Source organism: Macaca fascicularis, chromosome 20, assembly GCF_037993035.2.
Source record: "Macaca fascicularis isolate 582-1 chromosome 20, T2T-MFA8v1.1".
Classification (NCBI taxonomy): Eukaryota; Metazoa; Chordata; class Mammalia; order Primates; family Cercopithecidae; genus Macaca; species Macaca fascicularis.
Window position 1 is genome coordinate 23,869,322 of NC_088394.1, and position 12,315 is coordinate 23,881,636.

The 12,315-nt window shown below is 41.9% G+C and overlaps 1 protein-coding gene across 50 annotated transcripts in view; it reads left to right on the forward strand.

The window, feature by feature from the left end:
• The window catches only part of TNRC6A (trinucleotide repeat containing adaptor 6A), a 214,554-nt gene that overhangs the window by 173,003 nt on the left and 29,236 nt on the right, over positions 1 to 12,315 (forward strand). For 28 of the 50 annotated variants that reach the window (XM_015442279.4, XM_015442277.4, XM_045381779.2 and 25 more), the window contains 6 exons: positions 3,064 to 5,649; positions 7,346 to 7,522; positions 8,745 to 8,920; positions 10,106 to 10,138; positions 11,669 to 11,749; positions 12,094 to 12,145. In XM_015442279.4, coding sequence (XP_015297765.2) covers positions 3,064 to 5,649; positions 7,346 to 7,522; positions 8,745 to 8,920; positions 10,106 to 10,138; positions 11,669 to 11,749; positions 12,094 to 12,145 — 3,105 coding nt within the window. The remainder of the gene's footprint in view (positions 1 to 3,063; positions 5,650 to 7,345; positions 7,523 to 8,744; positions 8,921 to 10,105; positions 10,139 to 11,668; positions 11,750 to 12,093; positions 12,146 to 12,315) is intronic. The other 22 variants (XM_074028170.1, XM_074028176.1, XM_074028183.1 and 19 more) reach the window with 5 other exon arrangements.

Here is a 12,315-nt window from a genome sequence, read left to right on the forward strand (position 1 = left end):
TTCATAAGGGAGACGTCGTGGAATGAAAAACATGCTTTGGAGATAGGACTAAAAGATGATAATCCTTAGCATGCATTTATCAGTGATAATAGACCTCATTTATTAAGCACCTAATATGGATCAGATATAGTACAGAGTACCTTTTTTTTTTTTTTTTTTTGAGACAGAGCCATGCTCTATTGCCCAGGCTGGAGTGCAGTGGGGCGATCTTGGCTCACTGCAAGCTCTGCCTCCCAGGTTCACGCCATTGTGCCTCAGCCTCCTGAGTAGCTGGGACTGCAGGCACCCACCACCACACCCGGCTAATTTTTTTGTATTTTTAGTAGAGACGGGGTTTCACCATGTTAGCCAGGATGATTAACATCGCCTGACTTCGTGATCCACCTACCTTGGCCCCCTAAAGTGCTGGGATTATAGGCGTGAGCCACCGCGCCTGGCCAGTACAGTTTTAATAATCCACACCACAGTTGTGTGAGATTGATACTAATACTGTTTCTTTTTTTTTTTTTTTTTTTTTTTTTTTTTTTTTTTTTTTGGAGACAGAGTCTCACTCTGTCGTGAGGCTGGAGTGCAGTGGCACCATCTCGGCTCACTGCAACAACTTCCGCCGCCTCCGCGGTTCAAGCAATTCTCCTGCCTCAGCCTCGCGAGTAGCTGGGACTACAGGGGCCCGCCACTACATCCGGCTCATTTTTTGTAGTTTTAGTAGAGACAGGGTTTCACCATGTTGGCCAGGATGGTCTCGAACTCCAGACCTCGCGATCCACCCACCTTGGCCTCCCAAAGTGCTGGGATTACAGGGGTGAGCCACTGTGCCTGGCCTGGTACTAATACTATTTCTACTTCAGAGATGAAACTAGGCACAGAGATTGAGGATCTTACCGTGGTCACACAGCTAGTAAATGGTAGGAGTGTCTCTTAAACCCACGCATTCTGGCTACCCAATCTGTGCTGTTAATCACTATGTCAAATTGACCCTAACGAGGCACTTATTTGCAGCCAGCACTGAGCTTAATGTTTTACATATGATACAATTAACAAAAGAACCAGGTTAAGAAGTATTGTTTATATTCTGGTTTTGCAGATTTGGTCATACAGAGTTCAGACTTGAATCTGGGTGTCTCTAGAGTCCTGTCTACATTCTTAGGCACCTTGCTTTATGAAGGATTCTGATGAATCCTGCCTTTCTCACTTAATTTTCCATAAATTAACCTGTGAACCTCAGTTTTGTCATCTGCAAGTGAAGGTAATGCCTATCCTCTAGGGTAGCTATAAGGATTCGGTGATAAAAGTGCACAGAAAGTTGTCAGACATAGTCCTGAATGCAAAACATTTGTTGATGGTGCCGGTGCAGATGTTAGTGTGTTGATTTGCTTATACCCAGTGCTGTTACCCTTTATTTCATGAGAAATTCTCCTCATGGGCACTGAAAGATAGCAAATCTTCTTTGGCAGCTTTAGGAATCATTAAAGAAATGATTCTTAAACAGGGAGTGGAAATTAGAGTCATCTATGGAACTTTAAAGTATGTTATTTGATGAATTTATATCATTTCTGGTCTCTCTCCACTCACTTTTCCAGACTCTTTCCAGCTCATCATCTTTTGCTGCTTAATGATTGTGCTTTGAGAGAAAATGATGCAAATTGAATCTGATTTTCCATTTTAGCAAACACCTTAATAGTGACTTCTGTTTATCTCCTAGGCCTACAACCCCTGAAGGTTGGCTCATTAGGTCTGGGACATTGCCTTGAACATGTATATTTAAAAACACTACATGTGATTCTGATTGGTACTTTAGTAGAAAACTGCAATATAACCTGCCCCTCAAGGCAGTCGAAATGCACATGGCTTATGCAGGTTAATGCCTCTGAGGAATGTCTACCTACCAGATCCTTAAACCAAGTGAGAGTTAAGAGTATGGGGAACTATCAGAAGCACTAGAACCACCCTACCTGTGGTAAAATAGCTAGATAGTAATACATAGCAGGAAGTCCAAGATTATAGGATTGTATGACTGGTCATCAAATGGCTCCAGTGTCAGCAGTTGATTTTTTGAGATCATAATAATTCTGTGATCTTCAGCATAACAACCATTACTTTTCTGTCCTTTTATATAAATGTGGTTAGGAAGGTAAGTTAAGAAAATTTTATGAGAGGAAGTTGAACTGAAAGTACTGTTACTTGGATGTAATATTTCAGGTTGAAGATGGATACTAATGAAATGGAATGTAATGATAAAAGCTTTCAAATTCTTACCATTCTTAAAAATTTTTATAAACTTGTGGCTGGGTGCAGTGGCTCACGCCTGTAATCCCAGCACTTTGGGAGGCCGAGGCGGGCAGATCACGAGGTCAGGAGATGGAGACCATCCTGGCTAACACGATGAAACCCCGTCTCTACTAAAAATACAAAAAAAAAAAAATTAGCCGGACGTGATAGCGGCGCCTGTAGTCCCAGCTACTCGGGAGGCTGAGGCAGGAGAATGGCATGAACCCGGGAGGCGGAGCTTGCAGTGAGCCGAGATCGCACCACTGCACTCCAGCCTGGGCACAGAGCGAGACTCCGTCTCAAAAAAAAAAAAAAAAAAAAATTATAAACTTGTTACAATACCCAAAACAGTTGTTTGGAAAAGCTATAGTAGAAAACAGAGGGTAGAAAAATATTTCTGATACATTTTATCAAATTTTGGCTATTCACTTCTCCTTACCCATCTTTCCATGTCAGGCTTCTACGCCTGGGTTGTTCTGTTATCCTAATGTGTAGCTGCCTCCTAGACCTTCTTGACTCCAAAATTCTTTTATTTGCTGATATGTTAACAGTGTATTCATTCAGCAAGTATTTATCAAGGGGCTGTTGTGTCCTCTAGGATCTTAGGATAATATCAGTTGAACATGGAAAGTTGGTGGCTAGAAGATAACCAGTGCCCTTGTAACCATTCTACCGTTGTTAAATTTGAGGAGCCACATTTATTTATAACATATTCGTCATTTTTCTTAAATTTTAGTGTCATTTTGAAATGGCCTAACACTTTTTATAAATAGTTGTACTTCTCCTTTATCCTAGATATAAACCACAGTACTTCAGGATCCCATTATGAAAATTCCCAGCGGGGACTTGTGTCTTCTACAAGCGATTCTAGCACAAACTGTAAGAATGCTGTTGTAAGTGACTTGTCGGAAAAAGAAGCATGGCCCTCAGTCCCTGGCAGTGATCCGGAGTTGGCTTCAGAATGTATGGATGCTGATTCTGCCTCCAGTTCTGAGTCGGAAAGAAACATCACTATCATGGCTTCAGGGAACACAGGTGGTGAAAAAGATGGCCTTCGGAATAGCACTGGACTTGGTTCCCAAAACAAGTTTGTAGTTGGTAGCAGCAGCAATAATGTGGGCCATGGAAGTAGTACTGGGCCATGGGGTTTTTCCCATGGAGCCATAATAAGCACATGTCAGGTCTCTGTGGATGCTCCTGAAAGCAAATCTGAAAGTAGCAACAATAGAATGAATGCTTGGGGCACTGTAAGTTCTTCATCAAATGGAGGGTTAAATCCAAGCACTTTGAATTCAGCTAGCAACCATGGTGCCTGGCCAGTATTAGAGAACAATGGACTTGCCCTAAAAGGGCCTGTAGGGAGTGGTAGTTCTGGCATCAATATTCAGTGCAGTACTATAGGCCAGATGCCTAACAATCAGAGTATTAACTCTAAAGTGAGTGGTGGTTCTACCCATGGTACCTGGGGAAGCCTTCAGGAAACTTGTGAATCTGAAGTAAGTGGTACACAGAAGGTTTCATTCAGTGGTCAACCTCAGAATATTACCACTGAAATGACTGGACCAAATAACACTACTAACTTTATGACCTCTAGTTTACCAAACTCCGGTTCAGTGCAGAATAATGAGCTGCCTAGTAGTAATACAGGGGCCTGGCGTGTGAGCACAATGAATCATCCTCAGATGCAGGCTCCATCAGGTATGAATGGCACTTCCCGTTCTCACCTTAGCAATGGAGAGTCAAAAAGTGGAGGCTCTTATGGTACTACATGGGGTGCCTATGGTTCTAATTACTCTGGAGACAAATGTTCAGGCCCTAATGGCCAAGCTAATGGTGACACTGTGAATGCAACTCTAATGCAGCCTGGCGTAAATGGGCCTATGGGCACTAACTTTCAAGTTAACACAAACAAAGGAGGTGGTGTGTGGGAATCTGGTGCAGCAAATTCCCAGAGTGCATCATGGGGAAGTGGAAATGGCGCGAATTCTGGAGGAAGTCGAAGAGGATGGGGAACCCCTGCACAAAACACTGGCACTAATTTACCCAGCGGTGAGTGGAACAAACTGCCTAGCAATCAGCATTCCAATGACAGTGCAAATGGCAATGGTAAGAAGTTTACAAATGGATGGAAATCTACTGAGGAAGAGGATCAGGGTTCTGCCACATCTCAGACAAATGAGCAAAGCAGTGTGTGGGCCAAAACAGGAGCTACAGTGGAGAGCGATGGTAGTACAGAAAGCACTGGACGCCTTGAGGAAAAAGGAACTGGAGAAAGTCAGAGTAGAGACAGAAGAAAAATTGATCAGCACACATTACTCCAAAGCATTGTAAACAGAACTGACTTAGATCCACGTGTCCTGTCCAACTCTGGTTGGGGACAGACTCCTATTAAGCAGAATACTGCCTGGGATACAGAAACATCACCTAGAGGGGAACGAAAGACTGACAATGGGACAGAGGCCTGGGGAAGCTCTGCAACACAGACTTTTAACTCAGGGGCATGTATAGATAAGACTAGCCCTAATAGTAATGATACCTCATCTGTATCAGGGTGGGGCGATCCCAAACCTGCTCTGAGGTGGGGAGATTCCAAAGGCTCAAACTGCCAGGGGGGGTGGGAAGATGATTCTGCTGCTACAGGAATGGTCAAGAGCAATCAGTGGGGGAATTGCAAAGAGGAGAAGGCTGCATGGAATGACTCGCAAAAGAACAAACAGGGATGGGGTGATGGACAGAAATCAAGCCAAGGGTGGTCTGTTTCTGCCAGTGATAACTGGGGAGAAACTTCAAGGAGTAACCATTGGGGTGAGGCCAATAAGAAATCCAGCTCAGGAGGTAGTGACAGCGACAGGTCCGTTTCCGGTTGGAACGAACTTGGTAAAACTAGTTCTTTTACTTGGGGAAACAACATAAATCCAAATAATTCATCAGGATGGGATGAATCTTCTAAACCTACTCCTTCCCAGGGATGGGGAGACCCTCCAAAGTCTAATCAGTCTCTAGGTTGGGGAGATTCGTCAAAGCCAGTCAGTTCTCCAGACTGGAACAAGCAACAAGACATTGTTGGATCTTGGGGAATCCCACCAGCTACAGGCAAACCTCCTGGTACAGGCTGGCTGGGGGGACCTATACCAGCCCCAACAAAAGAAGAAGAACCCACAGGCTGGGAGGAACCATCCCCAGAATCTATACGTCGCAAAATGGAGATTGATGATGGAACTTCAGCTTGGGGAGATCCAAGCAAATACAACTACAAAAATGTGAACATGTGGAACAAAAACGTCCCAAATGGCAACAGCCGTTCAGACCAGCAAGCACAGGTACATCAGCTGCTAACGCCTGCAAGTGCCATCTCAAACAAAGAGGCAAGCAGTGGCTCTGGTAAGTTTCTATTTTATGAAATCAAGACTTATTTTAACTTACTGTTATTATAAGATTTGTATAACAAAGTGCTTGGATATGTACACAAAGGCTGTTCCTTACTGTAATCCAGAAGCAGCTTGAAGAAAATTATAGGGGTGATGTTTACCATCAGAGAACAGAGCTCCACTTTTGGCAGTGTTGTTTGAGTCCTGCACACTTCATTCTCTATTAGAAATGCAACAGAAGGTGAATTGGACAAGGGCGGTCAAGTGGAAATGCTGTACACTTCTCTAAGTTGTTTTGAGTTAGTCCTTGTGGTTTTATTATTTGACTAAAATATCTCCAGAAATAAAACAAGTATCTCATAAATACAGTACTATCTAAACATTAGGTACTATATTTGGCTCTAGAAGGGATTTTTTTTAAGTAGGTGAGAAATCCAACTCTACTTAGATACAGTATATATGTTTGTGTATTAAAAATGTTTGATAATACCTTTCTAGTATATCCTTACTTTCCTCTCTTATAATGAACTAATTCCTGTCTCTGCAAATTATCCCAACAACATTTTCATTAAGTGTGATTGGCTACATTGTCTTTGTTAATAAAAGTTTTATTGACTTAATAGTCTCATTGGAAGTGGATATGGGAGTGCTTTCATGAGCTAACTTTTCGGCGCCTAATTTTTTTTTTTTCAGTCTAAGTATAGTTTGTTGTATTAATTTAGGTTTGATTCTTAAAAGGAAGAAGTATGTATCTAAGATGAAGCCTCTTGGCTTTTATTTTTTCCTAATGAAACGTTTATGGCTTTGTTTTTGTTGTGGTGGTGGTGTTTTTTTGTTGTTGTTGTTGTTTTTTTTTTTGCTTTGGACAACCTCAGCCTAATACTTCAGATTTTAAAATAAGGATTGTTCAGCATGTGTAAAAAGTAGGTGACCCATTATTGTTAGCTGGGTAGTACATTGTTTTTCCAGTGTATGTGGTGTGGAAGGGGTACACTTGTGCCACAATTTTTTTTTTTTTGGGTGGGGGGAGATGGAGTCTTGCTCTGTCACCTAGGCTGGAGTGCAGTGGCATGATCTTGGCTCACTGCAGCCTCCACCTCCCAGGTTCAAGCAATTCTCCTGTCTCAGCTTCCTGAGTAGCTGGGACTACAGGTGTGTGCCACTATGCCCAGCTAATCTTTGTATTTTTAGTAGAGACCAGGTTTTGCCATGTTACCCAGGCTGGTCTCAAAATCCTGACCTCAGCTGATCCACCTGCCTCGGCCTCCCAGAGTGCTGGGATTACAGGCATCAGCCACTGTACCCAGCTGGTACAAATGTTATACATACACTGTCACCCAGCTTATCACCTGCTCCAATTCACAAGGTTCGGTTTAGAATGACTTGACTTTTTCAGGAATTAAATTGATGCTCAAAGGAGAGTGGTTTCCCATAACTATGCAAAAATCAGCTCTAGGCCTAGAGGGTAATTATGAAAAAAGTTTAAAAAATTCTCACCTTATAGTTATATTAATAGGAAATAGTTTGTCTTTTTTTTTTTTTTTTTAAACATAAAACGATGCCATCTTTTTGCCTATCACAGTATCATTATTCTGTACATAAACGTGAGGTTCTTCATCCTTGGTCCCTAAGTATTCTTTATTGTCCCTTATTCCACTGCACCTCCTTACCTTCTATGCTGATGACTTCTTTTCCCACACTTTCTAAAGGCTGGGGTGAGCCCTGGGGGGAGCCTTCTACTCCAGCCACAACTGTGGATAATGGTACTTCAGCATGGGGTAAGCCCATAGACAGTGGTCCCAGCTGGGGGGAACCCATTGCTGCGGCATCCAGCACATCCACGTGGGGCTCCAGCTCTGTTGGTCCACAAGCATTAAGCAAATCTGGTAAGTTATTGACAATGCCTGGTAGCTGTTGTGTAGCAGTGGTGATCACTCACTGACTATAATTAAATAATTAGATAAGGTTTCTGTGTTATTTATAATCTCATAATATGGCACGATAGATGATGTTCAGTATTTTGCTCTTTGATTTTATAACATGGTTTATTCTCTTTCTGAATTTTCCTCTTTTCTCATATTTCTTAGAATTGTAACTGTTAATTAGCATATACTTCATCAAATCTAAATTATAATTTACCAAATTAGGTTATCTAGGAAGAGTCTACTAGCAACTTTCATGCCATCCAGCCTGAGAGGCTAAATAGTGTAGCCATGAGGACACATATTCAGACTGTCAGATGATTCCCTGAAAGTTACAGACAATTAGCATAGTTCAGAAAAGACCCAAGATTCAAATTAACATTGTCATTATCCTATAGGTTATGTAAAAGATACCCTATAGGAATCCCAAGGGCCATGTGTGAAGATAAGATGCTTTCTGCTTATGACTTTGAAATACTCTTTGGCCATTCTCCCTGAAAATATATACAAAAACTGATTATTTCAAATTTCATTCATCATCTTCGTCCTGTGTGTCACTATGCAGATTATTAAGTGGGTACAAACAAGAGTGCTACCATTGTCCATGTTCAAGAACCATGATTTGTTAAAGGCATGGAGGAGTTTTATTAGATTTTAAAATAAGAATATGTTCTTTTTCTTTTTCTTTTTTTTTTTTTTTTGAGACGGAGTCTCGCTCTGTTGCCCAAGCTGGAGTGTAGTGGCGCGATCTCGGCTCACTGCAAGCTCTGCCTCCAGGGTTCACGCCATTCTCCTGCCTCAGCCTCCGAACTCCCGAGTAGCTGGGACTACAGGTGCCCGCCACGACGCCCAGCTAATTTTTTGTATTTTTAGTAGAGACAAGGTTTCACTGTGTTAGCCAGGATGGTCTCGATCTCCTGACCTCGTGATCCGCCTGTCTCGGCCTCCCAAAGTGCTGGGATTACAGGCGTGAGCCACCGTGCCCGGCCAAGAATGTATTCTTTTTCGTGGAACTTTTAACTCAGTATAAAACATATATTCCTTCTGTGCAGATGCAGGAAGGGAAATAAGTGTGTGCGTGTGTGTTTTCTTAGGTTCTCTACCCAATTTTTAATGTATGCTTATTCTCCAGAAGGAATTATTTTATTAAAGTATGTTTCTCTTTATATCACAAATCCACAATCAGGGCCAAAATCTATGCAAGATGGCTGGTGTGGTGATGATATGCCATTGCCTGGAAATCGCCCCACTGGCTGGGAAGAGGAAGAGGATGTAGAGATTGGAATGTGGAATAGTAATTCGTCTCAAGAGCTTAACTCATCTTTAAATTGGCCACCATATACAAAGAAAATGTCATCGAAGGTAAACATTTCAAGGGCAAAGCCCTTGAAACTTTAAATTCCAAAGGTAGTTTACCCACAGAAAATTAATTTTTTGCCTGCCCATTTCTGGCAGTCAGTACAGTCCAGGCAGCCCCCACCTTAGGTATAGCCACTTGTATGGGCAGCCACCTAGAGAAACATAAGACCACAGGAACTTCCTTTCTCCCCACTGCTACAGCTTGGGATTTCTCTCCTCCTCCCCCTCCACCAGTGCTGCCTGGGACAACCCCTCATCCTAGGGTGGTGCCTGCAGCGGTGAGGATGAAGAGAAGAGCAAATCTCCATGTTGACTCTTTCCATCCCACTGCCAGTTCATCTCCCATTTCACCTCCTCACCTGGAGTCCCCCACCACCCCCTTACCCAGAGTCACTGTCCTCCTTATTCACCTGTCATCTTTGTCCCTATCCCATCCCAAAAGGTCCTGTGACAGAAATCCCTAGGAATGATCTGAGCTTGATTTGGCTTTTATATGTGGACAAATCATATACCTAAAGCTGGCTGTACATCGGAATCCCATGGCATTTGTTAAAAGTGCAGCTTCCCATACCTCAGGTCTACTGAAGTTTTGGAAATTGGACCAGGTTTCTTACCCTAAAGAAACTCCCCAAATGTCTCTGATGCAGAGCCAGGTTTGGGAAGCACTGATTTAGAGCACTGGTTCGTAAGAGGTGGCACTGGGGGCTGGCGTCAGGTCTTCCTGGGGACGACCATTTTCAAAATAGGTGCCCAGTCTCCCAGGTGGTTCTGACATAACATCCTATCCCACCCAACTTGAGAATGATTACCTTTTGAGAGACCTTAGAAGGCAAATACCAGTGGATAGTTGGACTAGGTAACTGCCAAGGTTCCTCACTTTTAATCCTGGGATTCTAAGTCTAGGACCTGCCATTTTCATTTTTAAAATTTTTCATGTGGCTGAATTTGCCTATTGCCTTGCCATATAGCTTATGAAATGCTTTTACATGTTTTACGTAAGTCATTTGATCCTCACAACCTTCTAAGATAGGATACTAATGAGGAATTTGAGACTGGAAAAGGTGGTGACTTGCCCAAAGTTGCAATAACTAGTGACAGAGTAAGGACTTAAGTTTAGGTCTTCCAATTCCAAACCCTGTGTTCTTCCCACTGGACCATGCTGTTTTGTGACTTTGTCTTTCCTTACAGGGTCTGAGTGGCAAAAAAAGGAGAAGGGAAAGGGTGTGTAGCCTTTTTACTCTTTCTCCTTTGTTTCTACTAGTAAAAATCTTTAGAAAGCAACTGCAAACATTTATTTAGCCTCTGCTGTGTGCCAGGTACTGTGCTTGGTGCTGGGGATTCAAATACACTAAGATATGAGCTTCACCTTTCGGGAGCTCACAGTCTAGTACGGGGCATTAGGAGAGCTTCATAGAAGTGTCAGCTTGAATTTGGAAGATGCTTGGGATGGGATGTGTTAAGGAAGATAGTAGCCCAACATAACTAAAATGTAGAATTTTTAGGAAGAAGTGACAAGAGATCTGGCTCTGTAGTTAAGGCAGATTGTAGTGTCTTCAATAGCATGCCAAGAATTTGAACTTTATTTTGTGTAAAATATGGAACCAATGAAATTGAGTAGAAAACAACATCAGTGGGGTTTTTTAATTATTAATTTTAGTCAATGATAGTATGAAATATAAATTGGCACAGAGGGGAGACCACAGTTAGGGATCTCAGGGAGCATCTGTGTTAATTCAAGCTAGAAAGGAGGGCTTGAGTTGGGAAATGAGACTGGATATATAGTGGAAGGGACTAATTTGAGAGGCATTTCAGTCAGAATAGAAAGGACAGAAGAACTTGGCAACTAGTTAGGTATGGGGATGGATGGGGTGAAAGGAAAAGGGATCAAAGCCAACTTCAGAATCTGCGGAGAGAGTTAGGTGCTTGCTTCAGAGACCTGCATTTGGGGGGAAGTTGTGAAGCTGTGTTCTGTTTCACAGTCAGAAGGAATAGACAGTAGCAATGGGAAAGGGTGATGAAGGCAACAGACTGAGGATGGTTCTGTGAGACCATAATGAGAGACATAGGTCTCTATGGCTTCCAGCCTCCTTGTCTACCAGACTGCTAATCACAGACCCTTCATCCTCTTAACTCAGGTCTCAGTGGAGTTTCTATACCACTCATACCCCAACCAGTTGCAGAGAGCCAGCCAGCCCTAAGCAGGAGGAATCCCAGGTTCAATTCTGCTAGAGATGTTGTGTTCTTGGCAACACAAATTGAAATTTTAAAATACTTTTCCTGTGGAAAACATGGTGTGTTTTCAGTAGGATGCACATAGCATAATTAAATTATGGGTTAAATTGGCTTCTTTGGACTAACCTGAGGACCTAGTCACTATTTTTTTACTTTGGTTTGGAGTGAGAATTCCAGAAATCTAAATTATAACTACTCTTACAGTTCTCCACTACTCAGAGGCCCTGTTTTCATATTTTTGGGTCATCGAGGCCTTTTGCTTCTGTCATTTCCTTCTGACTGCTTGCCTTTAGAGATTTCTCTGTACATTACAGCTATACCAGAGGACTGGAGCAAAGGAAGTTGAAAATCAAATAAGTTGATTTTTAATTATTAACAACTCTGATAAGAGTTGATTGGAGGAGAAATTATTGGCTAAAAATGAGAATTGGGGATTGTCTTAAGTTTTATTAATCCGTCACTATACCCAGATAAACAGAGATGGCCATGGCATCTTTTCTACTCTTTTATTTTACAAAGGGAATGATGAAAGGTGGAAACAAACAAGAAGAAGCGTGGATAAATCCATTTGTTAAACAGTTTTCAAATATCAGTTTTTCGGTAAGTATGTTTTTTTAGCAGCTCCTTCCTCTTTTAATGGTGCTCCATGGTTTATCTCGATTTCACTCTTTTCAAGAATTATTTTTCATCTTCGAGTCCTTAGGAATGTGCTTGATGTTGGAGTAAAATTGGCCTCCAAACCTTTATTTTTATGGTTTTAGCTAAGAACTTCAATCACATGTTTTATTTTAAAACATTTAAAAAATTACATTAGGCAATGAAAAATGAAGCTTTATGATCCACTTGAATTTTTCAGATAATGAAATACAGTAAAATTCTTCATTTTTTATTTGTTTTCATTGATAAATTAAGGTCTGCTAACATGCTGCATTTTCTTTCTTTAGAGAGACTCACCAGAGGAAAATGTACAAAGCAATAAAATGGACCTTTCTGGAGGTAAGAGAAAATTAAATCTGTTTATATTCCTTATTGAGGGACAAGCACATCCGTGACATGATTCTGCTGAAAGAGCCCTGACGTAGATCAGGATGGTGGGGAGGCCGTGCTCTCCAACAGACGTATACATGCTGTGGTTAAATGAGTGCGTGTGCCTTGGAAGTGCAGAC